Consider the following 25,643-nt stretch of genomic DNA (forward strand, 5'->3'; position numbering starts at 1 on the left):
CTCCCAGGACCCTGGGCAGCGAGGGGTCCAGAGCGGGAGCCATAGTGACTCCACCCTGGTGCTACCTGTATGTCCTGGGTGATGAGGGAGTGCTCAGGGACCTCAGGGAAAAGGGTGGAACAGTGGCATATAGGATTCAGAAAAGGAACTTCTAACTGCGTTGCCATCCAGTCCCATTGGCCAAAGCGAGACATGTTCTTTGCACCAGACGCAGCGATGTGCCCAGAATGGGCAACTAAAACTCAAAGATGCCTCTGGCTCCTGGGCACGACTGTCTCACCAGCAGCTGAGCACAGTGGAAGAGTGGCCCGGTTGTCACCCGGCTTCCTGCCCTCCCAGAAACAGGAACCATCCCCCACAGCGAGTCCTGGAATGAAACATGCCCATGAGGCAGTGACAGGGTGATGTGCTAGGCAGGTACTGCTAGACAGGAGCTCTGGGCAACTGGTGATACTGCAGACTGCCACGAGTCGTGGCCACAGTGACCAATCTGGATAGCAAGGTCTTTCAGCATCACCTAACTCTGGCCTATGATTTCCTTTGCTCGCTCTTTCTTTCCCCGGGCCGTGATGGGTATGAACTGGACTGCAAATGACTCCATGCCACGGTAAAGTAGGAAAAATCAGGCGGCACCAACTTCAACAGTGAGATCAACTAATGCTGCCAACAGGCATCTGACGATGCTGAAACGCAGGAAGCGTCACCACACGAGCCAGCCACCCTTCGCCACCGCCCACCCTGGGCCTCTGTGTCCCCTGCCACACAGTGCGGTGGGTGGATGACAGGCCCCACCTGGGGCTGTGGATGAGAAACAGCCCATAAAACTTTCCATAAAACTCTGCACACCTATAAAGTGCTATTAAAGTAATGACTATAGATTAGGATCAAAACTGAAGGAAACACACATGCCCATCTGGGCTCTCCTAAGACCCACTCCTTGGCCCAGAGGGCCTGGGAAAACACACAGCTGCCCTTGACTTGAGCAAGTTACAACTGCTTCCCTGTGGACAGAAGCCAGACGGAGGTGACCTGCACAGGGACTGAGTCATCCTCAGTTTCTTGCAGATGCTTTTTGGCCGGGATGTTCCTCCTACCCCTCACTGGATGTTGCATCCTCTCATCATGAGTCTGTGTGCCCTCCTGCCTTCTCCGCTATCTCCCAGTGAGTTCTGAGAGCCTGTGATCTATTTCCACATCCATAAACACTGGTGTGTTTCCAGATTATTTCAAAAAGAAGAAAAAATTGTGATTTTTTTTTTTTTTTTTTTTTTTTTTTGACAGAGTCTCGCTTTGTTGCCCAGGCTGGAGTCCAGTGGCGCGATCTCGGCTCGCTGCAACCTCCACCTTCTGGGTTTAAACAATTCTCCTGCCTCAGCCTCCTAAGTAGCTGGGATTACAGACACCCGCCACCATACTCATGCCCATAATCCCAGCACTTTGGGAGACCGAGGCGGGTGGATCACCTGAGGTCAGGAGTTCGAGACCAGGCTGACCAACATGGCAAATCTCTGTCTCTACTGAAAAGAAAAAAAAAAAAAAATTAGCTGTGTCAGTATTAAGTAAGCAAGCAAATAAACTTACTTTTATTCTTCAGACAGCCCAATAGTCACCTCATTCCACTTTATAAGTGTAATGTCATCACAAGGAGAAGGTTATTCTACATGTAGGTCATGAGTTGATATTTTCTTTCATTGTCAATAAAAGCAACACGTTCCAATGTGTACAATTTAGATTTATCTCTTTAGCATAACTCATAAAAGAAACCATCCCTACCAGATAACAATTTTTTAAAATAAAAAAGTCAGTGTAGAAAACATTTTGATCGCTGGGCATGGTGGCTCACGCCTGTAATCCCAGCACTTTGGGAGGCAGAGACAAGCAGGTCACCTGAGGTCAGAAGTCTGAGACCAGCCTGATCAACATGCAGAAACACCCATCTCTACTAACAATACAAAATTAGCTGGGCGTGATGACGCATGCCTGTAATCCCAGCTACTTGGGAAGCTGAGGCAGAATAGCCTGAACCCGGGAGGCGAGGCGGTGATGAGCCGAGATTGAGACACTGCATTCCAGCCTGGGCAACAAGAGCAAAACTCCATCAAAAAAAAAAAAAAAAAAAAAAGAAAAAAGAAAAGAAAACATTTTGATCTATACCATAAGTAGCACTTAACGTAACATGTGTCACTTGGAAACCTTTTCTTTTTGCAAAACTATATTTCAAAGGATAGAACAGGCATGGTACAAAAACGTTTATTTAAATTAAATATTTTCAACAAATTAATATTTGACAACTGTTCCACAGTATGTGTCATTTTTTCAAAAAAATGGAACAGTTTAGCTTAATGTCTGTGATACTGTTTTATGAGACTATTAACACACGCTCTGGACTGCACACCAGTCAATCATATCATCAACAATGTACTATTTATTACCAAATGGCATATACAGTAATAGCATAAAGAGTAATCATATCTTATAAGTGATTTCACAATAGGACGTCTTGGAAGGACAAAAAGGATTTATCAACAATAGAAAACAAGGTAAAAATAATAGGAGATTATATAAAACGTATTTCATACAAGAAATAATATGCTAAAATAAAAAACCAAACAACTGTCTTTCAGCACACTGTTATGCATGCCCCTTCAAAGGGGGTTTGGGGGAACATGAAAATGTTTTGGCGGCAGGGGTCCAGGGCTCAGAAACGTTTTTGGAATCACAGTGAGTTTCTGATTTGGGCGAAGTTGCTCTAAAGCACTGGCTGAGGACTTTGGCTGAGGACCTGACCGGCGAGGAACACAAATTCTCATTGCAGTTAGAGGAAGCATGCTTGGGTTTTTAAGTCAGGGGCTGTTTGAGTTAGGGTCTAAGTTCAGCAGTGGAGGAAGAGCAGGAAGAAGAGAAAAAGAAACCCCGGAAAAGAGAGTAAGGAAGCTGGAGACAGCCGGGAAGGACGCACCTCTTGAATCTACAGAGGGGAAAGTGTGTATCCAGATTTGAAGGCAGTGACTTTGCTTGGTTGCAAAGTCCTTCTAGGTACCCTGGCTCTTTGGGTCATTAGGAACAGGGAGTTGGCAAGAAGTTGTCATTGTTAATAAAAACATCTGATTTATTTAGACTTTGAGTTTAAGGGTTGTATGAAGTGGGCCTGTGTCTCTCAAACTCATTGTATATATTCCGACTGTGCATATTCTTTCTTTTCTTTTCTTTTTTATTTCTGAGTTGGAGTTTCACTCTTGTTGCCCGGGCTGGAGTGCAATGGTGCAATCGTGGCTCGCTGCAACCTCCGCCTCCCAGGTTCAAGAGATTCTCCTGCCTCAGCCTCCCAAGTAGCTGGGATTACAGGCATGTACCACTACGCCCAGCTAATTCAGTATTTTTAGTAGAGACAGGGTTTCACCATGTTGTCTAGGCTGGTCTAGAACTTCTGACCTCAGGTGATCCACCCACCTCGGCCTCCCAAAGTTGTAGGATTACAGGCACGAGCCACCATGCCCAGCCTAGATTGTACATATTCTCTTGAAGAGTGTATATGATAATAATAATAAACTGCTTTAAAATGTATATTTAAAATAAAAGTTTTAAGTCAATTCCATTTTCTGTGATAGAATTAGCCATACCGGTTAATTTCTCAAATCAGGTTGACTCTTTTTTCTCAAAATGGATGAGTCCCTTTGGCATTCTGTGGTCATTTTGGAAGGGGGCACAGGAAGTGCAGAAAGCCTCGTGGTCCCCGGGCTGTACACACAAAATTATCACCAGATCCTAAGTTAGTGAGCTCACTAATGAGTCAGATTTCCCCGTCTTCCTTTATTAACCTTGAGAGAACCCTAAATCAGAAAAGCGTGGAGCAGAAGGGGCCTTGGCTATCAAGTCTGTCCCACCACGTGTTTCGATGAAGGTTACAAAAAAAAAAAAAAAAAAAGAGGTCCGTGAACATTCTACCGGGAGGCAGCAACTCTCAGGGGCTGGAGGAAAACTCCCTTGAAGGAATATACTCAGTATACTCAAAATACGGGCTGCAGGGGCTGGGATGTGGGGAAGGTGATGAAGGGGACAGAAGGATAAGGAGAGTCCAGCTTAGGCTAAAGGCTCTGGGGCCGCAGTTCAGACCTCCCTGCCCTGAGCAGTGGGAGAAAAGCTGCTGTGGCTGCCCGGCTCCCGCACCACTCAGGGCACAGGAAAGAGAGGGCACGAGGGCTGGATGGACGTGGCACCTCCAGCTCTACGACACACTGTAGCTGTTGTAGTATGTGGCCGTAGCATCAGCCAGGACGGAGATGAGACTGGTCTCTGTGGGGCCCGTTGATGTCATCTGGGAGGCCGGCACATGGCCACTGAGGGCCACAGCCCCCGGGGCGGAGTCTGGGTGGCCAGGAGTGTTCAAATACTGGTCGAATTCATTGCGATCCATGTCCCCCAGGAGTTCCACCTGGCTCAGCTGATCCAGGGCGTCGAAGCCAGGGTGTTCGGGAGGCGGGGAGAGCTGGCCCAGGGGGGCTTGGAGGTTGGAGTGGAGAGGGTGGTAGGTGGCTGGGGAGTAATAGGCAGGAGAGGGGGGACAGCCGGATACAGGGGACATCATGGAGACGCTGGGGGACTGGCCAAGGGCTAGGGAGCCCAGGGGGTGGCTACAGTGGAGGGGGCTGGGGGCGTATTCCGGTGAGTAAGGGGGCCCTGGAAGGTGGGGGATGCGGCGGGGGTGGCCGTGCTCCTCCTGGCAGGGGGAGGAGAAGAAGGTCTGCTCCGGCTCCAGTACGTCCAGGGGAGACATTTCAGGGGGTGTGGGCAGCCCGTAGGGGTACGTGTCCACACTACTCGGGGTGCCGCCGCCACCAGCCGGCCCCTCGTGGTAGCAGCCGCGGAGGCTGGGCAGCGCGGTGCTGGGGGAGTACTCACCCCTGTCCTCTTTCTCCCCCAGCGACCCCCGGCTGCCGCTCCTCTTCTCGGGCAGGACGTTCTGGTCTCGCGAGAGCGAGCTCAGGAGGAAGCCGGTGTCCACGCGCTTGCACAGCCGCTTGGCCTGCTTCTTCCTGCGCGGCCGGTACTTGTAGTTGGGGTAGTCCTGCATATGCTGCAGGCGCAGCCGCTCCGCCTCATCCACGTACGGCCTCTTCTGGGACAGCGTCAGCGCCTTCCATGACTTTCCTGTTCACACAGGCAGAGGAGGCCATGCTCAGTGTCGCGCCCTGCAGGCATCGCACATGCACACGCGTGCACACACACGTGCACATGCACACACGCCTCCCTCCCCCCTCTCAGCCACAGAGGACGCGGGCAACTCTCGCACCCTCTTCCCAACCCAGGTCCTGCAGGCACAGTGAGGCGAAATCAGCCCCTCTGCTTGCAACCACAAAGTCAAGTAGTGCACGGTGCACACGGAGTGCAGGCACACGCATATAAAAGCCGCCAGAGCATGCCCAAGCTACAGTGCGGGTCCACGGCGAAAAGCCCACCTGACCCTATGTCAGCTACAGGAAGAAAATACCTAATGATCACGATATCGGTTGGGGCTCTTTTTACCCTTCGAGGGTGTATTCTAGACATTTGCGCATTCTCATGAAAGTCTCTGCCTTCTTTGACTAGTGCAGCCTCTTAGGAAGTGATATGATCATATTTACCTATGACATAAATCTCACAGCCCTTTCTGTGAGGGAACCTAGGCTCAGTCAATTGTTTCACAGATGTCAGTAAATCTGAGAATCTCACTTAGGTTAACACATGCCTATTGCTTACCTCTGAAGGTCGAATAGGACCCTGCTGTATGACCGAGGCCAGAATGCTAGCATCTGCTTGCAACCCATGAATGCACTCAGACTCATGCATGCACACACATAGACATGCAAACCATCACTTTCAGCCAACCAGCTTCTTGAGACCCTTGACCGTGCCAGGGCACCTGCTTAGCCACAGATCGCCATGCAGAAGCCATTCCCTTCACTTCCCTGAGTCTTGATTTTCTTCAGTAGAAAAGAAAGATACTGTGACACTCTCCAGCTCAAAACTCTCTCTTTAAAAATTGCCCCATGCTTGCCACCCACTTGTGCTAATATGCTGGCTGCGTTTGACCTTCTATTCACCGTGGCTTGCTTGTCTGTTGTTTTTCAAGCCCCCAGAACATCTCCCCTCATCTCTCAGTGTGCACTGCCCACCCCTCCAGCAGTGTTTTCTAGAGGTAGGGGGCGTCTGGACCCCTTGGGTTGCTACTTCCTAAGGTGGGCCCAGGATTCTACACCTTTAAGTTGTTCTCCCACGATGCTAATGTGTCCTGAAGTTTGAGACTCACTAGCCTAGAGGTTAGGCCTAAGGAAAGGGGCCATGAGTTCTGCTCAGCACATTCTGCATGGGGCCAGGTGCAGAGCCTGGCACACAGCAGCCCTCAGCACCTCTGCCAACTGGCTCCTTGAGCCAGGGGCTCAGAGCTGGAGGAAGGCAATGATTAAGGGCACTGTAGCACATGGGTGAAAGTTTATAAAAACTCTGTGGAGCTTTCAATTAACATCATTAGCCGTCGCTTAAAAGGGTGACTTGAAAGTGTTAGGAGCTGCAGTTACAGGGCTGGTCATCCGTTGCCAGCCTGTGGCTGAGGCCACAAAGCTGTCATAGGCGGTCCAGTGTACAGGTCCACCCCGCGCCCTGTCCATGTCTCTGTATAAAAGGTGGCTCTAGCTCTAAGTGTACCTGGATGTTACATGATTAATAAAATACGCGTTCATTTTAAAGTGCTACCAAATGTCTAATTGTCTTTATGCACTTAGTCATTCATAATATATTAAAAATACCAGTGTGACTAGGTCACAATGTTAACGTTAACATTTGGAAGGTTTATAGTGGAAAAAGCTGGGACTCTCACATCCAGCCTTTTCCTCTCAGGTCAGAAAGGAAAGGGCTGAGAAGGAAATGTCACACAGGTGGAGGGGATCATCCTGCTGGCCCCTGTTAACAGGTGCACAAAGTCTATATTATGAAAAGCACCAGCGTTACGGTTTCCCTCACCCAGTGCCAGGAGCTACTGCGCTCAGCAGGAAGGAATCCATGTCTTTTCTGCAGAATGAACTGTAACCTTCTAAAGCTGAGGTGCAAGCCCTGACGGGGTCCAGCTTGCAGGAAGCATCTGTCTCCTGTGCCTGACCCTTTCCTGGGAGCAGGCTTCCCCAATTCTGCAGGGCCATGCTCCTTACCCTTCCCTGGGCTCCCATCCCTGGCCCAGGCCTGCAGAGAAATCCTTCTCTAGCATAGTCACAGCAGGCATGGTCAATCAGCACAGCGCTCAGGGTCCGTGGAACAAAACGTTTGGGGATCCACAACAAACATTTTCATTTCTTGTAAGATCTAAAGAAAATGTGAACTTACCGATTAAAGAAAATGTTTTATTATTGTACATATTAATTTATTTTTCTTTATGCCAACACTGTATAAAATATGAATGTTACTATTTTTGATGAGGGTAAAAGCCCCAGAAGGCCCCAGATCACTAAGGTGGGTTGGTGCAGCCAGCCACCAGACTGGATCCTTTGCAATCAGAACTCCATCAACTGCTTTGCACAGCAGCTAAACTGCAGGAGGGCTCGGCTTCGGACCCCCTCTGCGCTCCTGCGGCTTTAGCCAGCACAAAGAGGGGAGTCAGTCCTATCTCCAAGGTTCCGCCCCGGGAAAGAGCCCTGAGCTCTGAACTCAGACGGAAAAAGGAAGGGCTCCGTTCCGGGCCGGGTGGGGTCTGGGGAGAGAACAGCCGGCCCCGGGTGCCCACACGTCCCTTCTCACAGGGCTGTCTCCAGCTGCGAGAACCAAGTGTTTTGAAAGGTTTTCCTCGATTAAAACGAATAAAACACGCTTCAAAGGGCAAAGAGATTGAGGGTTAAGCAGGGTTGAAAAGTACTCAACTCCAGACGTCGGAGAAAAAAGAAACCTCGACGCCAACTCCGGTTTTTCGGGTGTGTCCTAATAGCCTCACTCTGGATCCCTTAGACCTGGTGGGTCCGTGTCCCCAGCCCCTGCGTGGACAGCCCAGGAAGAGACCGCGCTCCAGGACAGCCCAAGTATCCAAATCAAATTATCTACACCTCCGTGACTGAGAAATAGATTAACGAATCGAGTCTATTTGGGTAAGCTTTTTTTTTTTTTGTATTATTTAGTTAGAGGCAAAGATTCGTTCCGCAGGGTCTCTCTTCAGGAGTATTCGTTAATTATAGATTCATCTGTGACGGGCTTCCTCTGAGATGACCCAATCGTAAGGGGCAGAGAATGCTGGGTTTTCCCGCTTCGGTATTCCTACCAAACGCCGGTTCCACCCAGCCCCGACGTTTCCGTCCCTGCCCTGTCCGTGCGAACCGGTCCCTGTCGCCAGGCTTCCCTGCCTGGCCGCTGCCCCGTCCTCACCGCACCCTGGGGCCCCGACCTCCGCTCCAGTTCCAGCAAAGGAGCCTCCCCTGCCTGCCGCGCAGTTTCACCTTGGGCCTCGCCTAGTGCCCCAGCTCTGAATCCTGGGCACTGCGCACACCTACGCTCGCGCAGATGCCCAACCACGCGGGCATGAAGAGCGCCCTCGCCCCGCGCGCCGGGTCGTTCCCAGGCTCTGCGCTCCTACCCGCCCCGCCAGCCTCCAGCCGCCCGCCCCCGGTCCCCAGCCCCCCGGGCCGCGCGCTCACTCACCCAGCATCTTGCTGAGCTCCGCGTTGTGCAGGTCCGGGTTCTGCACCGCCAGCCGTTTTCTCTCGTCCTTGGCCCAAACCATGAAGGCGTTCATGGGCCGCCGGATACGGCTCTCGGAGCCCTTGTCCCCCGGGGGCCGAGGGGCGGCTGGTGGCGACGGCGCATCCGACAGCTCGGCGTCCAGGGCCGGGCACTCGAGCCCCTCGGGCCATGGGTAGGCTCCCAGCAGCGAGGCCATGGCCGCACGCGTGTAGCCTCGCTTCGCCTCGCCGGGCCGGCGCTGACCTGGCCCTCGCACCGGTTGGGGCGTCCACCTTGGCCAGCAGCCGCGACCCGGCCCCTGATTTATCAGCTTCGGGCGGCCGCGTCCTCCAATGACTCTCGAAGGCGGCGCGGCCCCTCCCTCGGTGTCAGCGCGGGTCCCCTCCCTGCGTCCCAGGCCGCCGCCGGGTCCCCGCTCCGACCTGCAGGGAGTGGGAGGGAGGGAGGGAAGGAGGGACAGCCTTCTCCCCGCGCCCGCCCCCAGCCCGCCCCTCCGCCTCTCCCGGCCAGCCCGGGGACCTGCGCCCAGTCGCCCAGGGCTGTCTTCCGCCCCCCCCGCCCTGGGCCGCCTCTGGCCCCCAGCCCACCGCCCGCAGGCAGGCGCAGGAGGCCGGCGCCAGCCCCCGGTCCGCCCCGGCCAGACTCCACCAGCCCTTCCAGCCCCTGGAGCCTCGGAAAACCCAACCCTACCAGGTTTCCTCGAGCCAGCCTGGGCGTGAGACATTGACCGTGAACCCCTCGGAGCAGCCATTCCTAAGGGAACATTCCGACTGCCTTTCCTTTCGAAAATGACCCGGCTTCGGCCACCGCAGCCCCAGCCAACTTGGGCCGCCACAGAGGTCGGCCAGGGCCGGGGATGGGGGCTGCCTCCCGCCTGGGGTTCGGTGCAGTGCCCACCCAGGGGCCCTGGACTCCCCGCCGCCCCTGGCTCTCAGGAGGACTTGGCCGTCGTTCTGGTTTTCAGCCGCCTGGTTGATTTCTCCTCTCACTCCACCTGCACCCAGTCTCCGGGTCCAGGCCTCCAGCTCCCTCACTTCTGGCCCTTCTCACCCTGAATTTTCTCCTTAAAGTTTGGCTTTCTCCTCTGACTGGCAGTCCCGCTCTTCCGAGTGAAGGAGTCTCTCCCGACCTCTCGCATCCCCACTGGCTGCGCTTTGAACTGCGAACTCCCCCAGTTTCCCTCATCTGCACACCCCAGGGTGGACCGGCCGTGTGTGCCGGGCCCGCGTGCAGCCTAGGGGCTGCGGGCTGGGAGCTCACGGCCATCCCTCGCCTGCGCTCACCGCAGCTCCCACGTCATCTGGGGCGCTGTTCCCACCTCTCACATAAGCGCCGGCACACAGTAGGCGCTCAAGGCCTGCAGAATAAGTGAGTGAGCAAATATGGCTTAGGCAGATCCCGGAATTTACAGAGTGCCACCCCTGTGCGGGACTCCACAAAGGTGACCCTGGAAGGAGGCAGCGTTGTCGGGGTGTGGGGGTGTGGGGGTGCCGTGGGGTCTGGAGTCAGAACCTTAGTCTTTAGGTTACTGAACGCGCGACTCTGGGCAAGTGGATCTCCTTGCCTAACCCTAACACTGGAAGATGGTAAGGCTGACCTTCCAGGGCTGTTGTGAAGATTCGGTGAGATAAATGTAGCGAAAGCTCCAGCTCTCCCTGTGATGCTTGATGTTAATATAACTCTCGGCACGAAGCCCGTGGGCATGAGTCCGGATTTCAATGTCCCCACGCGCAGCGACCGATGCTTTGCATGCAACATGACATGGGCCCACAGCTGAGACCCGGCAAGTGGACGGAGAACTGCAGCGTCTCTGTTTTCATGTCCTAATTTTCACCTCTAGAGCTTGGGACAATTTTCAAACAAGAATTAGCTTTCCACACAAAAGAGATGACTGGAGTTGCCCCTGTTCTCCAGCCAGGATCCAGTAGCAGCACCCTAGGCCGGTGCGCCCCATCCGCTGCTCTCGCGGGTAGGGAATCTAAGAATATGGGGCGGGGCGCGCGCTGTGCAGGGCGGGCAAACAGGGTGCCCGCCGCTGGGGCAGCATCCTGGAACTCGAGGCGGAGCGGCGGGGGACCCAGCGGGGACCGTTTGCAGAGAACTTGGGAACTTGCCTCCACCTAAGCGGACTTCCCAACCCCGAAAAGTCCAGGCCATTCCCAGTGGCTGGCCCCTTTCCAGCATGTGCCGCCAGCAAAAGCCCTAGGCCAGAGTGCTCCTCGTGGGGTCCCGGGCCGCGCTCGGCCAGGAGAAGGGAGCTCTTTGAGAAAGGGGAAAAACAGAGTCCCCCTGGGGTCTTGAGCTATTGTGGAGGATCCTGGTTAGACCTTGCCCCGACCCTTTCTGACCCTACTGAGCTCCAGGGCGGGGGCCGTGCTCTGCAGGGTCTGAGGACACAAGGGGACAGCGCCCCCTTCCCGACAACTGGCGTCCCCACTCCCGGCCCTAGCCCCTAGCGCCCTCCCTGCAAGGTCCCAGGACAGAGCGCGCATTCCGTGGGACCACGCTCGGGCACCAGGTTAGGAAGATGCGCCCTCCCAGGGGTGCACGGAAAGGTCAAGTTACATCCCAGATACCGATGGCAACAAAAGAGAAAACAACGGGAACGGGGCCACAGAATACGCGTTGGGATTGTTGTCTGCACTTGTTTAGTTTCTTGCTTTCCCTCTGCAGAGAACTCGAAAGCTTGGGCTGTCCAGGAGGTAAGAGCATGGAGGTAAGAGCATTAACCACCCCAACGCTGGCGCGGGCGCCGCCCGGAACTTGGAAATTGTTTGCACCGCGGTGGCCCGGCTCGCTCGTTCCATTCCTTCCTTGAGTAGACGCATTTATGCACCTGGGCAACTGTGCGCGAGCGCGCCCTGGTGCAGGCGACGCCAAGGGACGCCGGGTCACCGTAACCTCGCCACTTCTCCGGTCACTGCGAACATCACTCTTTCCAGAGCTCCGCGCCGACCCTACTCGACCCCAAAAGCCGGGGGTTCAGAGGGCTGAGCTAGAGGGTGAAGGCGCAAGCCCTAGCATCCCGGCACCTGCTGTCGCCAGCGTTGGGTTCGGGGCCGCAGCCAGCTGTGTGTCCAGCGGCTCTTGGGTCGAGGCTAGGTGCGGCGAATCGTCACGGCGCGAACACCTGGAAGACTTCGCGGAGAAAGGTCGAGACCCAGGGCTACCGGGCCGGATCTTGCTGGGGCTCCGACCTGCGGCGGGACGGGTTGGGGGCTCCTGCAGGGGCCGCCAAGCAGAGGCGGAGAGGCAGGGCCGGGTGTGATGACGCTGGGCACACTGGACACCGCGCGTGCTCCGCGCAGCCGGCCTGGCTGCACCACCGCAACTCACTCTTCCCGCGCGAGTTACCTGAGCTGCACTCTCTGCTCATCTCTTAAATGGCGTTTTCTACTTCTTCCTTTTCTTTTTCCGTTCCTCCCTTTTCCCTCCCTCCCTCCCTTCTTCCCCCACCCCCACCCCCACCCCCTTTTCTCTCCGTTTAGCTCAACAGTTCTGTGAACACTGGTTTCCAAGGACACAGGACCTGAAGCCAGAAATCCCCAATTCCAATTTTCTGCAATTCACTTGCATTGTGACAACTCATTTAACCTCGGCCTCAGTTTCTTCACTGGTAAAATGGGGATAATACAGGGTTGCTGACACAGTGTTTGTAAAAGCTCCTCGTTTACTTTTCTGAGTTGTGAAATATTATAAAATCAAGAGTGAAACCCAAAACAACAACAACAACAAGAACAACCCCTCCAAAAAGTCGGGCGCCCACAACTTTCCTCTCCAGGAGCTTTTCTTATTCTATTCCAAACTGAAGAATTTCAGCTGCCCGGAGCGGAGCGGGGGGTGGGGGGTGGGGAGGAAGAGGAAGGGGAGGAGGAGAAGGGGAATCCTGTCGCAATATTCCCGCCACCTGCTCCAAACCCGCTGCCTGTGGACTCGGAGCTCTAAGGAGAAAATTCGGGACCAGCTGCGGCCCGGGCCAAGTGCTTGCCTTGGGCGGGGCCGCTGCGCCTGCTCCCGAAGCCTGCGGCAGCGCCTGCAGGCGTTGGGTGCAAGTGTTCTGTGGTTGTTTTTAGTCGCTCACACCAGGCTAGAGGTTGAAGTCTTTATCATCACCATCTTTGCTTACGTTGATTTGTCTGTACTTGATTGGCAGTCTGCAAAGCAGGTTCCCATTCACTAGGTCATCCCCGCCACCACACAACCCTCCAAGCAGAAGGCTCAGAGTTTTAGGACTGAGCCGTTTCCCAGACGAGGCAGGTGAGGCTGCGGCTACAAGTTCCAGAGCACAGACCCCAAGTTCCAGAGCTCCTGCCCTCACGCCTGGACTACCAGGTTTCCGTGCGCCGGGGCAGTGCTCCAGCTCGCCCTGGCCAGAGTCCCAGGCCCGAGGGAGGGGCTTCTAACCAGCGCTACGACGCCCCCTGGCTTTGTGTCCCCTCAAGCGTGATCTCTGGAAGTTCCACTGGACCTTTCCTCATCCAAAGGGTGCCTGGAGTTTAAGGCATGTTCTAAACAAGGTAACGTGAAAAGCAAAGGGCCAAACCCTGCTGGCCACGGTGCAGGCTGGAAAGAGGGGAGAACCGGCCAGGCCTGCCAGCCCCGCCTTGCAAGGTCCAGCAGTCTGCAGTTCCGGTTCCCTACAGGGCGCTGTAGTGGAGTTCCTTGTTCAACCCACGGAAATCTCTGTATAGTCATCGAGGAGAAATCCATCAAGTTCCTAATTCAGAATAACGCTCTGTGATTAAAACAGCAGGGATTGGCCGGGCACGGTGGCTCACACCTGTAATCCAGCACTTTGGGAGGCCGAGGCAGGCGCATCGCCTGAGGTTAGGAGTTCGAGACCAGCCTGGCCAACACGGTGAAACCCTGACTCTACTAAAAATACAAAAATTAGCCAGGCATGGTGGTGCCCGCCTGTAATCTCAGCTACTTGGGAGGCTGAGGCAGGAGAATCGCTTAAACCCAGGAGGCAGAGGTTGCAGTGAGCCGAGATTGCACCATTGCACTCCAGCCTGGCAACAGAAACTGTCACACACACACACACACACACACACACACACACACACACACACAAACAACCTAGCAGGGATTTAAGATGTACACCTGCAGCTTCACTGCCTGACTGAAGCAGGCAGAACACAAGGACATTACGTCAGTTTCACAAACTCTGAAGTCCAGTAGCTTTTCTACATGAACCGAGGGAAAAAGGAATATTGTTTTCAGACTAGATTGCTCCTGAATGTGGGTAGTGTAGATCCCTTGTAACATCAAAATCTTTGTCTAAGAGTTGCTTAAAACAGTGGGCTACAGTTTCCCCAGGTCACGCACCCCTGGTTACTAGAGAGGCCCCCCTGTACACATACGCCTGTGAACACCCCAACCCACCACTTGTCTCTGATGAATCATGTCTCCAGGGGATACCTAAAACCTCTGTGGTGGGAAGGAGACTGACTTGGAGCCAGAAGCCACAAGGCCAGTCCAACCTGCCACTACTGGCTGTACAAATTTTAGCAAATCACGTCACTGGTTAATGCACAGGCTCCGGAGCCTCAGTGAGGCATCAAGAGATGAAGGACTTGCCACATTTTGTCCACTTGGATAGCACCGAGATCAGCCAATGCTCAGCCTGTGATCTGTGTTTGCTTCTCCCTAGCACTGAGGGATGTGGGTTCCAAACCAAGAACACCATTTTTCTATACTTTCTTCCACTCCACTCTGAACAATTATCAGCTTTCCTTTAAGGGGGCATGTGTGTCAAATTTCTGTACAGAAATGATCTTTACTTAATTGGCCAGAAGCTAGACTTTCAGACAAATTTCAATTGAAAAATTAACAAATTACAAGATAAACAGTTGGTTCAAGGCAATATATTTATTTCTCTTTACCCTATTGCCTCTTCTTTCCAAATGCCTAAGAGGAAGAAGTGAAACTGATTAGAAACCACCCATAATAATACAACATGGAAAATAAGCTTTTTCTTAGGTCATCTGTACACATATCTGACTTCTGTCTGGGTGCATAGGATCAGGCTAATGAAGAGAGCCTAGATAGACATCTCATCACAGGTAATTCTGCCATCCGCCAACAATTCCAGTGTGATAAGTTGAAGATACTTTTTGTTTAGATTGTGAGATTGCTTTAATGTGTGGATTTCAAACTATTATGTGTTGTTTTTAAAATAAAAATGTGTATTGAAGCATAGCATCTCTATAGAGAACTGCTCGAGTTTTTGCCAAGTGAATACACCATATAAGCAGCACTCAGATCAAGAAACAGGATGTAATGAGCCCTGATATTTTTAAGGCTCCCTACCACTAAGTTGTAAGTTCCCTTAGAGCAGGGACTGAGTATCATTTTGTTTTAAAATATAGTACATTGACAGAAAATTTGAGTATGGCTTGTGTCTGCTTCACCGTGTCTGAGTCTAGGAATTCATGAACAACTAGAAGTCACCTGAATGGCCAGAAGCTAGAATTACCTGGATACGTCTTCACTCACAAGTCTTGCACCAGAAAAGGGGTGACTCAAAGGTTGGGCTAAGCTGTGTCTGTTGACTGGCATGTCTACAAATGGATTCTCCACATGTTTTTGGCTTCCTTTTTAACACAGTGACCTCAGAGTAAATCTTACTTGTCAACTGAGGGCTCCGAGAATGAGTGTTCCCATAAATAAGGCAAAGGCTACATGGCCTTCTAAGACTTAGGCTCAGAAGTCACATAACATCATCTCTAACCAATATTGGTTGGTTAAAGCAGTCAGAAGCATGTCTAGATTTAACCGGAGGAAATATAGACCTCCACGTCTCCAAGTGGGGAGTGTCACAGAATTGTGGCCGTGTTTAAAGCCATGAGGTATATGTATGTGTGAGATGGTGGAACTGAGAACACGAGAGGGTTATAACAACAAAATACCTAAGTAACTCATAACACTCTTTCCCACCCAAGGTCAGTGTCAGGGCAAAGAAGTGCACTTGTTCTACACACTTAAATGAAACCTTATACAATGCCATACCTTTAAAAGTTTTTTCAAAGTTCCCCAAAAGAAACTAATAGAAATAAAACTATAGTAATTTCATTTTTGAGATGGAGAATGCTGAGGCACAAGATGTGCTCAGAAATATACAGCAACGTAAAGTATATGGCTGGACCTGGGCACTGAAGTTGTATTTGAAAAAAAGCTTATGGGGCTATACTTGGACCTGGAATTTGTAGGGTTTGATCAGAGGGGGTTGTCGATGATATTTTAAAAAAAATTTCAGTGGAGGTAGAGAAAATGGGTTCTAAGCCCTTCTTCAATTGGCTTCTTAATAGCTGTCATCCCCTGCATTTCTGACACTGGATCTAGTTAGCATATTACGTGGAGTAGTACTAATCACAGTCATGTTTGCCTGTATAAATAGAATTTTTAAGGTGCTCTTACACATACCATCTCATTTCATTTTCAAACACCTTATAAAGTAAGCTGGGAAGGTATTCGATATCGCACTAATTCTGTAGATGAGAAACTGAGGATCATAGAAATGAAATGACAGTTGGCAAGTGACAGACCTAGCAAAATGACTCCATTCAAGGCTCTCTCCAAAATGTTATTCACGGCTTAATTCTCCACGGGATTTAGGGCTTGATTGAGATGAGGCTGGATCCATACAAGCCACATCACATATAAGAAAGCAAGTTTTACATTATAAAAACTTCCACTTCTGCTTATGATGGAATAACAGATTATGATGGATCAGATGAACCTGCCACCTTAAACAAATACAAAACTAAACAATGCCTGAGTTTTCAGACATTGTGCAACAGACAGTACACAAAGTAGTTCTGGAAAAGAAACAAATGAGGTGAACCCAATATGTGTCCCTGATCATTGTCATCTCCAGGCCATTATGCAGGGAAGGAGAACTAAAATGGAAATGAGGGTGTTGCTGAGTTGAAAAGTCAAAGTTCTGAGCTGAGAGAGGATGAAGCAGAGAAGAGTCTGCACAGAGGGCTTCGGAGATCTGAAGAGGGGTCTCCTTGAATTTTTGCCTGACAGTGATCTGCACATGTGTGAGAAAAATCCTAAGGCCATGGAGAAAACCACTGGAAAAAAGTAGGTAGAATAATCTCCTGAGCTCACACTGGGGCAGAAAGAGTTTCTGTTCCCACAAGACAGGATGGAAAGACCTCCTAATACATGGGACATCAGGTAGTAGCCTACTGTCTGACAGAAAAAGAAACAGGAAAATACAACCCACAACCCGGATGAAAATCAGTCAATAGAAATGGCACCAGAAATAACAAAGATGATGGAATTGGCAGATATAGATGTTAAAAGAGCTATTTAAATATACTTCTTGTGTTCAAGAAGGTAGAAGAAAACAAGATCATGGTTCTTAAAAACAAGATGTAAAGGATCTAAAAAAGGAGCCAAATCAAAATTTGAAAAGTAGAATATTTGAGATATAAAATACCCTATATAGGATTAACAGTAGATTAGACATTGCAGAAGAAAATACTAGTAAAAAAGAAACATGTCAACATAAACTATCCTAAATGAAAAACAGAAAAAAGACTGAAAATAGGCACAGAAGTAACAACCTGTGAGACAATATTAAGTGGCCTAACATAAAAGTCATTAGGCTCAGAAGAAAAGGGAGAGATTAGAAAAACGTATCTGAAAAAATAATGACTAAATATTTTTAAAATTTAATGGAAACTATAAATTCACTGATTCAAAAATCCTAACAATCCCCAACCAGGATAAATTTAAGGAAACCATACTAAGGCACATCAAAACAAAATCGCTGAAAATCTTGAAATCAACTAGAGGGAAAAGGACACGTTACATACAGAAGAACAAATATAAAAGCTAAAGCAGACTTTGTGCTTGAAACTATGAAACCCAGAAGACAAGGGAATAGCATTTTTTAAAGTGCTGAAAGCAAAAAAAAATTTTAAACCACTCAACCTAAAATTCTATACCTAGCAAAATTATTTTCTAAAATAAAAGCCAAATAGAACTTTTCAAACACACAAAAGCCGAGTGAATTCATCAGCAGATCAACATTACGAAAAATGTTAAAGGAAGTCCCTGAGGCAAAGGATAGTGATACAGATGGAAATTTGGATACACATAAGGGAATTGGTGAACAAAAAAGACTTTTTTTCTATTTTCAAAATCTGTTAAAAACATAATTGATTGTTAAAGCAAAAATAATATTATTGAATTTATAGCATATATAGAAATAAAATATTATAATAATATCACAAACATCAGGAGGATGGAAATGAAAATATATTTTTGTTAGATCCTTGTAAATATATGTGAAGTGGTATAACATTATTTGATGATAGACTGACCTGTTTAAGATGTTACTGTAAATGCTAGAGCAACCACTTTTTAAAAAGAGCTAATATGCCATTGAGGTATATACAATAGAATCATAAAATTCTCAATTAATCAAATCTATCCAAGACAGAAAAAGATGAAAGGAAGCAAAGCATAGATAAGACAAAAGCAAATAGTAAGATGTTAGATTAAACCACAACCATACTTATGATCACATTAAATGTTTATGGCCTAAATATTCCATTTTAAAACAGGGATTCTCAGATTCGATTTTAAGAAAAAGCAAGATAGAACTATATGGTTATATCATGGTCTAAAGAAATCCACTTTAAACACAAAACACAGATTAGATACAGATAAAAGAATGAGATTTTTTTTTATACACAGTCCAGCATGTAAGGAGATTGGAAATTGTTAATCCCATCCTGACAAGAGAAAAAGCTGAACAAAGTGAACATGGACAACTCTTCTTAACTCCATCAAATAATTCAGGTCATAAAGAAAGCCACTGTCCTACAACTGAAGAGGCAAAAAGATGGATACAGAGAATCACAACTTACCAGGGCAGAAACCCATGAGCAGAAACCTCCACAGGAGTCAGTGCTGGATTCCTCTTACGTAGTACATCATGTTTGGATTTTGACAGAAAAATGACGAGGCATATTAAATGGCTAACAGCACATTTTAGATAAACAGAGAATGAGAACCAAACTCAGATATTGCATGGATGTTAGAATTATTAGACTGCAAATCTAAAATAACTATGATTAACATGGTAAGGGTTCTAATGGAAAAGCATGCAATAACATATTGGTAATGCAAGTAGAGAAATGGAAATTCTAAGAAAGGATCCAAAAGATATGCTAGAAATAAAAAGCACTATAACAGAAATGAAGAATGCCATTGATGGGCTTATTACTGGCTAGACATCCCTGAAAAAGAATCTATCACCTTGAAAATATGCCAACAGAAACTTTCCAAGCTGAAAAGCAAAGACAGAAAAAAATGGAACAGACTATCCACTGACTGTGGGACAACTGTGTATAACATACACACAATGGGAATACCAGAAGGAGACCAAAGAGAAAAAGGAACAGAAGAAATATTTGAAGCAATAATGACTGAGAATTTCCCAAATCATATATCCAGTAAAGTTAGAAAATAATGACTTGTAGGCACATTGTATCCAAGTCACGGAAAGTAAAGACAAAGAAAAATATCTGGAAAGGAACCAGAGGAAAAAAATCATCTTACCAATATAATGACAAGGATAATAATTACATTGGAACTCTTCAAAAGCCATACAAGCAAGAAGAGAGTGCAGCGAAATAATTTAAGTGTCTGAAGAAAAACTCACCAACCTAGAATTCTGTATCTAGCAAAATTGTCCTTTAAAAGTGGAGGCTAAAAATTCTGTCAGATCACCAAATATTGAGGGAATTTGTCACTAGTAGACATGCCCTGCAAGAAATGTTAAAAGAAGTTCTTCAAAGTGAAGGAAAATTATATAGGTTAGAAACTCAGATCTGCAAGGAGAAAGACAATTAAAGAAGGAATAAGTGAAGGCAAAATTAAAACATGGTTTTTTTTCTTTATTCTTCTTCTCCTTCTCCTTCGGTTTTTGAGACAGGGTTTCACTCTGTCACCCAGTCTAGAGTGCAGTGGTGCATTCATGACTCACCACAGCCTCAACGTCTTGGGCTCAGGTGATCTTCTGACCTGAGCTGCCCAAGTAGCTGAGGCCACAGGTGTGCAATACTATGTCTGGTTAATTTTTTCTATTTTTTGCAAAGACAGGCTCTCATTATGTTGCCCAGGCTTGCCTTAAACTCCTAGCCTCAAGTAATTCTCCCATCACAGCCTCCCAAAATGCTGGGATTACAGGCAAGAGCCACCATACCTGGCCAACAGATAGTTCCTTCCATGTAATGAAAATAACAGTGTATGCAGTGATTATTATAGTTTATGGATAAGTGAAATGAATGACAGCAGTGATATAAGAGACAGGACGGAGAAGTCAGAAATACTTTATTAGAAAGTACTTACACTATCTGTGAAGCAGTATAGTGTTACTTAAAAGTAGACTTGAATTAATTATAAAATGTATATTGCAAACTCTAGGGGAACCACTAAGAAAGTAAAATTAAAAAGGTAATTAAAGTACAGAGAAAAAAATGAAATCTAAAAAATGCTCAATTAAAACCCCAGAAGGCTAAATAGAGTGAAAGACAAAAATAGAAACGAAGAATAAGGGCAGCGAATGGGATACAGTAACAAATACAGTCCATATTAATTTACCTATATTAATAATCACATTGTGCCAATGTTCCAGAGACACTGTATTTTCACATTTTTACATTGCTGTCAAGAAGTTCAATTGGTTCACAGTTCTACAGTCTGTACAGGAAGCATAGCAGCATCAGCTTCTGGGGAGGCCTCAAGAAGCTTCCAATCATGGTAGAAGTCAAAGGGGGCACAGGCATATCACGTGGCAAAAGCAGGAGCAAGAGAGAGAGAGGAGGAGGGGAGGTGCCACACACTTTTAAACACCAGGTCTCAGGAGACTTCACTATTATAAGGACAGCACCAAGTGAATGGTACTAAACCATTCACGAGAAATCCACCCCCATGATCCAATCACCTCTCACCGGCACCACCTCCACCATTAGGGATTATGTTTCCATATGAGATTTGGGCAGGTATAAATATCCAAACTATATAATACACCAATTAGAAGACAGACACTGTAACAGACTTATCACAAAACAAAACAAGACCCAACTATAAGTTGTCTACAAAAAAACCCACTTTAGGTTGGGCACGGTGGCTCATGCCTGTAATCCCAGCACTTTGGGACGCCAAGCCAGGTGGATCATGAGGTCAGGAGTTTGAGACTAGCCTGGTCAACATGGTGAAACTCAGTCTCTACTAAAAATACAAAAATTAGCTGGGCGTGGTGTTGGACGCCTGTAATCCCAACTACTCGGAAGGCTGAGGCATGAGAATTGCTGGAATCTGGGAAGCAGAGGTTGCAGTGAGCTGAGATCATACCATGGCACTCCAGCCTTGGCTAAAGAGCAAGACTCCATCAAAAACAAACAAACAAACAAACAAAAAAACCACACACGCACACACACACAAACACTTTAAATATATAGACACAGAGTAAAAATCTAGAGAAAGATATACTATGCTAACACTAATAAAAATAAATCAGGAGTAGCTATATTAATTTCAGACAGACTTCAGAGCAAGGAAAGTTACCAGTGATAAAGACAAGCATTACATAATAATAAACGGGTAATTTCTCCAAATAGACATAACAATCCTTAATGTGTATGCACCTAACAACAAAGTATCAAAATACACAAAGTAAACTGATAGACTTCCAGGAGAATCAGATGAATCCAGGATTATAGTTGAAGACTTCAACATTTTGTCTCAGTAATGGACAGGTCCAGGAGGCAGAAAATCAGTAAGGACATAGCTGCATCAATAGCACCATTAATCAACTAGCTATAATTGGCATCTATCTATTACTTCACCTACAAACAGAATAATACACATTTTTCTCAAGTTCACATGGAATATTCACCCAGACAGACTATTTTCTTGGCCATAAAACACACTTAAACAAATTTGGAAGAAGAGAAATCATGCAATGTATGCTTTCAGACTATAATGGAATTAAACTAGCAACTAATAACAGAAAAATAGCTGGAAAATCCCCATACACTTGAATATTAAACACCATGCTTCTACAAAACACATGGGTAAAAAAAATAAATCTCAAGAAAAATTTAAAAATATTTTGTACTAAACAAAAATGAAAATACAACTTATCGAGGTTCATGGAAAGTAGAGAAAACAGTACATAGAAATTTATAATATTAAATGCATACTTTAGAAAAGAAGAAATAACTAAAGTCAATAGTGTAAGCTTATACCTTAGGAAACCAGAAAAGGAGGAGTGAATTAAATTCAAAGTAAGCAAAATAAAATAAAATAATAGTAACAAGAGCAGAAATCAATAAAATTGAAAACAAAATACCAATGGGGAAAAAAATCATTGAAATCAAAAGCTGGTTCTTCAAAAAGATCAATAAAATTGCTAAATTTCTAGCCAGGCTAACTAAGAAAAAGGGAGAGAAGACATAACTTGCTAATATCAGAAATAAAAGAAGGAATAGCTACTGACTCCATAGACATTAAAACATAATAAAAATCATTAACAACTGTCTGCCCCCAAATTTAGATTAAATGAATCAATAGATACAGAGGAAGCATTTGACAAAATCCAGTACCCATTCACGATAACAAATCTCAGGAAACTAGCAACAGAGAAGAACATTCACAATTTGACAGAGAACATCTACAAAATCTATACAGCTAACATTACTCTTAATGGAGAAAACCTAGATGTCTTTCTGTTAATATCAGAAACAAGACAAGGATTACCCTGTTCACCAAGTTTTTCAACATTATATTAGAAGACAGCTAATGCAACAAGATGAGAAAATAAAAGGTATACAGATTGAGAAGTAAAAGATAAAATTGTCTTTGTTCATACATGACATGATTGCCTAGGTAAAAAATCCCAAAGAATCAACAAAAAAGCCTCCTAGAACTCAAGCAATTATAGCAAGATTGCAAGATATAAGGTTAATATACAAAATTCCATTGTATTCCCATATGCAGCAATAAACAATTGGCATTTGATATAAAAACACAATACTATTTACATCAGCATCAAAACACCCATCATAATACTTAAGTATAAATCTAATAAAATATATGCAAGATCTATATGAAAAAAATTACAACATTGTAATGAAAGAAATTAATGAAGAACTAAACAAATGGAGAGCTATTCTCATTTCATGGATAGGAAGACAATATTATTAGGATGTCATTTCCTTCCAACTTGTTCTTTAGATTCACTGCAATCTCAATCAAAATCTTAGCAAGTTATTTTGTGGATATTGACAAACTAATTCTAAAGTTTACTTGAAGAGGCAAGAGATCTAGGATAGTCAACAAAATATTTAAGAAGAACAAAGTCCAGGACTGATACTACCCAACTTCAAGACTTACTAACTTTATAGCTACAGTAATCAGGACAGTGTGGTGTTGGTGAAAGAACAGACACATATATCAATGGAATAGAGAACCCAGAATAGAGGACCCAGCAACAGACCCATGGAAATATAGTCAACTGATCTTTGACAAAGAAGCAAAGACAATTTAATAGAGAAATAATAGATTTTTCAATATTCTAAAACAGGTGAACCTCCTCATGCAAAACAAACAATGAATCCAGACACAGACACTTACACCCTTCGCAAAAATTAACACAAAATGTATCATAAATCTAAATGTAAAACACAAGCATGGTGAAACTCTGTCTCTACAAAAAACTAGCTGGGTGTGGTGGCTTGCGCCTGTAGTCCCAGCCTCTTCAAGGCTGAGGTGGGGGGATTGCTTGAGTCTGGCAGGTGGAGGTTGCAGTGCGCTAAGATCCACCACTCCAAATGCAAAACACAAAATTATAAAACTTGTAGAAGATAACATAGGAGACAATCTAGATGACCTTGGGTTGGGTAATAACATTTTTGATATTTGATAAGCTAGGCTTCATTAAAATTAAAAACTTCTGCTCTGAGAAAAATAGCATCAAGAGCATGAGAAGACAAACCACAGACTGGGAGAAAATATTTGCAAAACACACAGCTGATAAAGGACTGTTAATCCAAAATATATTTAAAAAAAACTCTTAAAACTCAATGAGAAAATGAACTGCTGATTTTACAATGGTCAAATGATCTGAACAGAAATCTCACCAAAGAAGATATATAGATGGCAAGTAAGCATGTGAAAGGCATTTAGTTTTCCACATACAGATCCTATTCCTGTTAAGTGTAAACCTCAGTATTTAATTTTTTTTATTGTGGCAAAATATACAAAAAAAAACTTATCATCTTAACCATGTAAAAATGTTCAGTTTGGTGGCATCAATTACAATCACGCTGTTGTGCAATCATCATCACCATCCACCTTCAGAACTCTTTGATCTTAAACGGAAACTCTGCACCCACTGAATGACAATTCTTCAATTCCTTGTCCTCCCAGGCCCTGACAACTACCATTCTTTCTGCCTCTATGAATTTGACCACTCTAGGAAATGTATATGTATGTGGAGTCATACAGTAATTGTCTTTTTGATTGATGTATTTAACATTAAGTTCTTCAAAGTCTCATTCTTGTGTGATTTGTCAGAATTTCCTCTTTCGAAGGCTGAATAATATTTCATTGTATATATACACCACATTTTGTTAATTTATTCATCAGTCCCTAGACACTTAGGTTGCTTCCACCTTTTGGCTACTGTGAAAAACGCTATTATGGAACATAGGTATACAAATATCTATTTAAGTCCTTACATTCACTTCTTTTGTGTATATACCTATAAGTGGAAGCATATGGTAATTAATTTGGGAGGAATTGTCACACTGTTTTTCATAGTGGCTGCACCCACCATGTTACATTCCCATCAGCAACACACAAGGGTTACCATTTGTCCACATTCTCAGCAACACTTTTATTGGTAGTATCTATTCTAGTAGGTGTGAAACGGTATCATTTGATTTGCATTTAATGACTAGTGATGTAGAGCATCTTTTCACATGCTTATTGAATATCTGCATATCTTCTTTAGACAAATGTCTATTAAAGTCCTTTGCCCATTTTTAAATTATGTCTGTTGTTGTTGTTGTTGTTGTTGTTGTTGTTGTTGTTGAGGTGTAGGAGTTCTTTATATATTCTCAATATCAATCTTTGATTTGATATGAGATTTACAAATAGAGATTTACAAATAACTCCCCCTATCCCAGGGGTTGTCTTTTCTCTCTGTTGATAACACCCTTTGACAAACAAAGGTTCTCAATTTTAACTAGTTGGGTGTGATGGCGTGTGCCTGCAGTCCCAGCTAGTCCAGAGGCTGAGATGAGGGGACAGCTTGAGCTCAAGAGGTTGAGGTTGTGCCACTGCACTCCAGCCTTGGCTACAGAGTTAGACCCTGTCTAAAAAAAAAAAAAATCCTTAATTTTGTCAATTTCAACTTATGCAGTTGCTTTCTTTCTTTCTTTTTTTTGCCTATGTTTTTGGTGTCCTGTCCAATAAATTATTGCCAGATCAAGTGTCACAAATTTTCTCCCATGTTTTCTTCTAAGTGTGTCATAGTTTTAGCTCTTACATTGATATCTTTTATCCATTTTGAGTTAACTTTTGTATATGGCATAAGGCAAGGGTCCAATTTTTTTTTTTTTTTTTGCATGTGGCTATCCAGTTGTTTTAGTTTGTTGTTTTGTTGTTGTTGTTGTTGTTGCTATAAAAGAATACCATAGGTTGGGTAATTTTAAAGAAAATAAATTTATTCCTTACAGTTCTAGAGGCTGGCAAATCCAAGAGCATGGCACTGGCATCTGGTGAGGGTTATCCCATGGCAGAGAGGCAGAGGGCAAAAGCCCATAAGACAGATCACAAGGGCAAGCTGAGCTTACTTTTATAAAGACCTGCTCTCATGAGAACTGATTCATTCTTGAGGACTCCACCCTCACAAC

The 25,643-nt window shown here is 46.1% G+C and overlaps 1 protein-coding gene across 1 annotated transcript; it reads right to left on the reverse strand.

Annotated features, from left to right (window-relative positions):
• Positions 1-2,236: 2,236 nt before the first annotated feature.
• SOX7 (SRY-box transcription factor 7) lies at positions 2,237-9,134 on the reverse strand. Its single transcript, XM_003944172.3, has 2 exons — positions 8,653-9,134; positions 2,237-5,148 (listed from the first exon to the last, which is right to left on the reverse strand). Exons 1-2 carry the CDS (start codon positions 8,888-8,890, stop codon positions 4,226-4,228), a joined length of 1,161 nt encoding a protein of 386 aa, XP_003944221.1. The 5' UTR covers positions 8,891-9,134; the 3' UTR covers positions 2,237-4,225.
• Positions 9,135-25,643: the final 16,509 nt, after the last annotated feature.

This window comes from Saimiri boliviensis, chromosome 13 (genome assembly GCF_048565385.1).
Source record: "Saimiri boliviensis isolate mSaiBol1 chromosome 13, mSaiBol1.pri, whole genome shotgun sequence".
NCBI classification, from domain to species: domain Eukaryota; kingdom Metazoa; phylum Chordata; class Mammalia; order Primates; family Cebidae; genus Saimiri; species Saimiri boliviensis.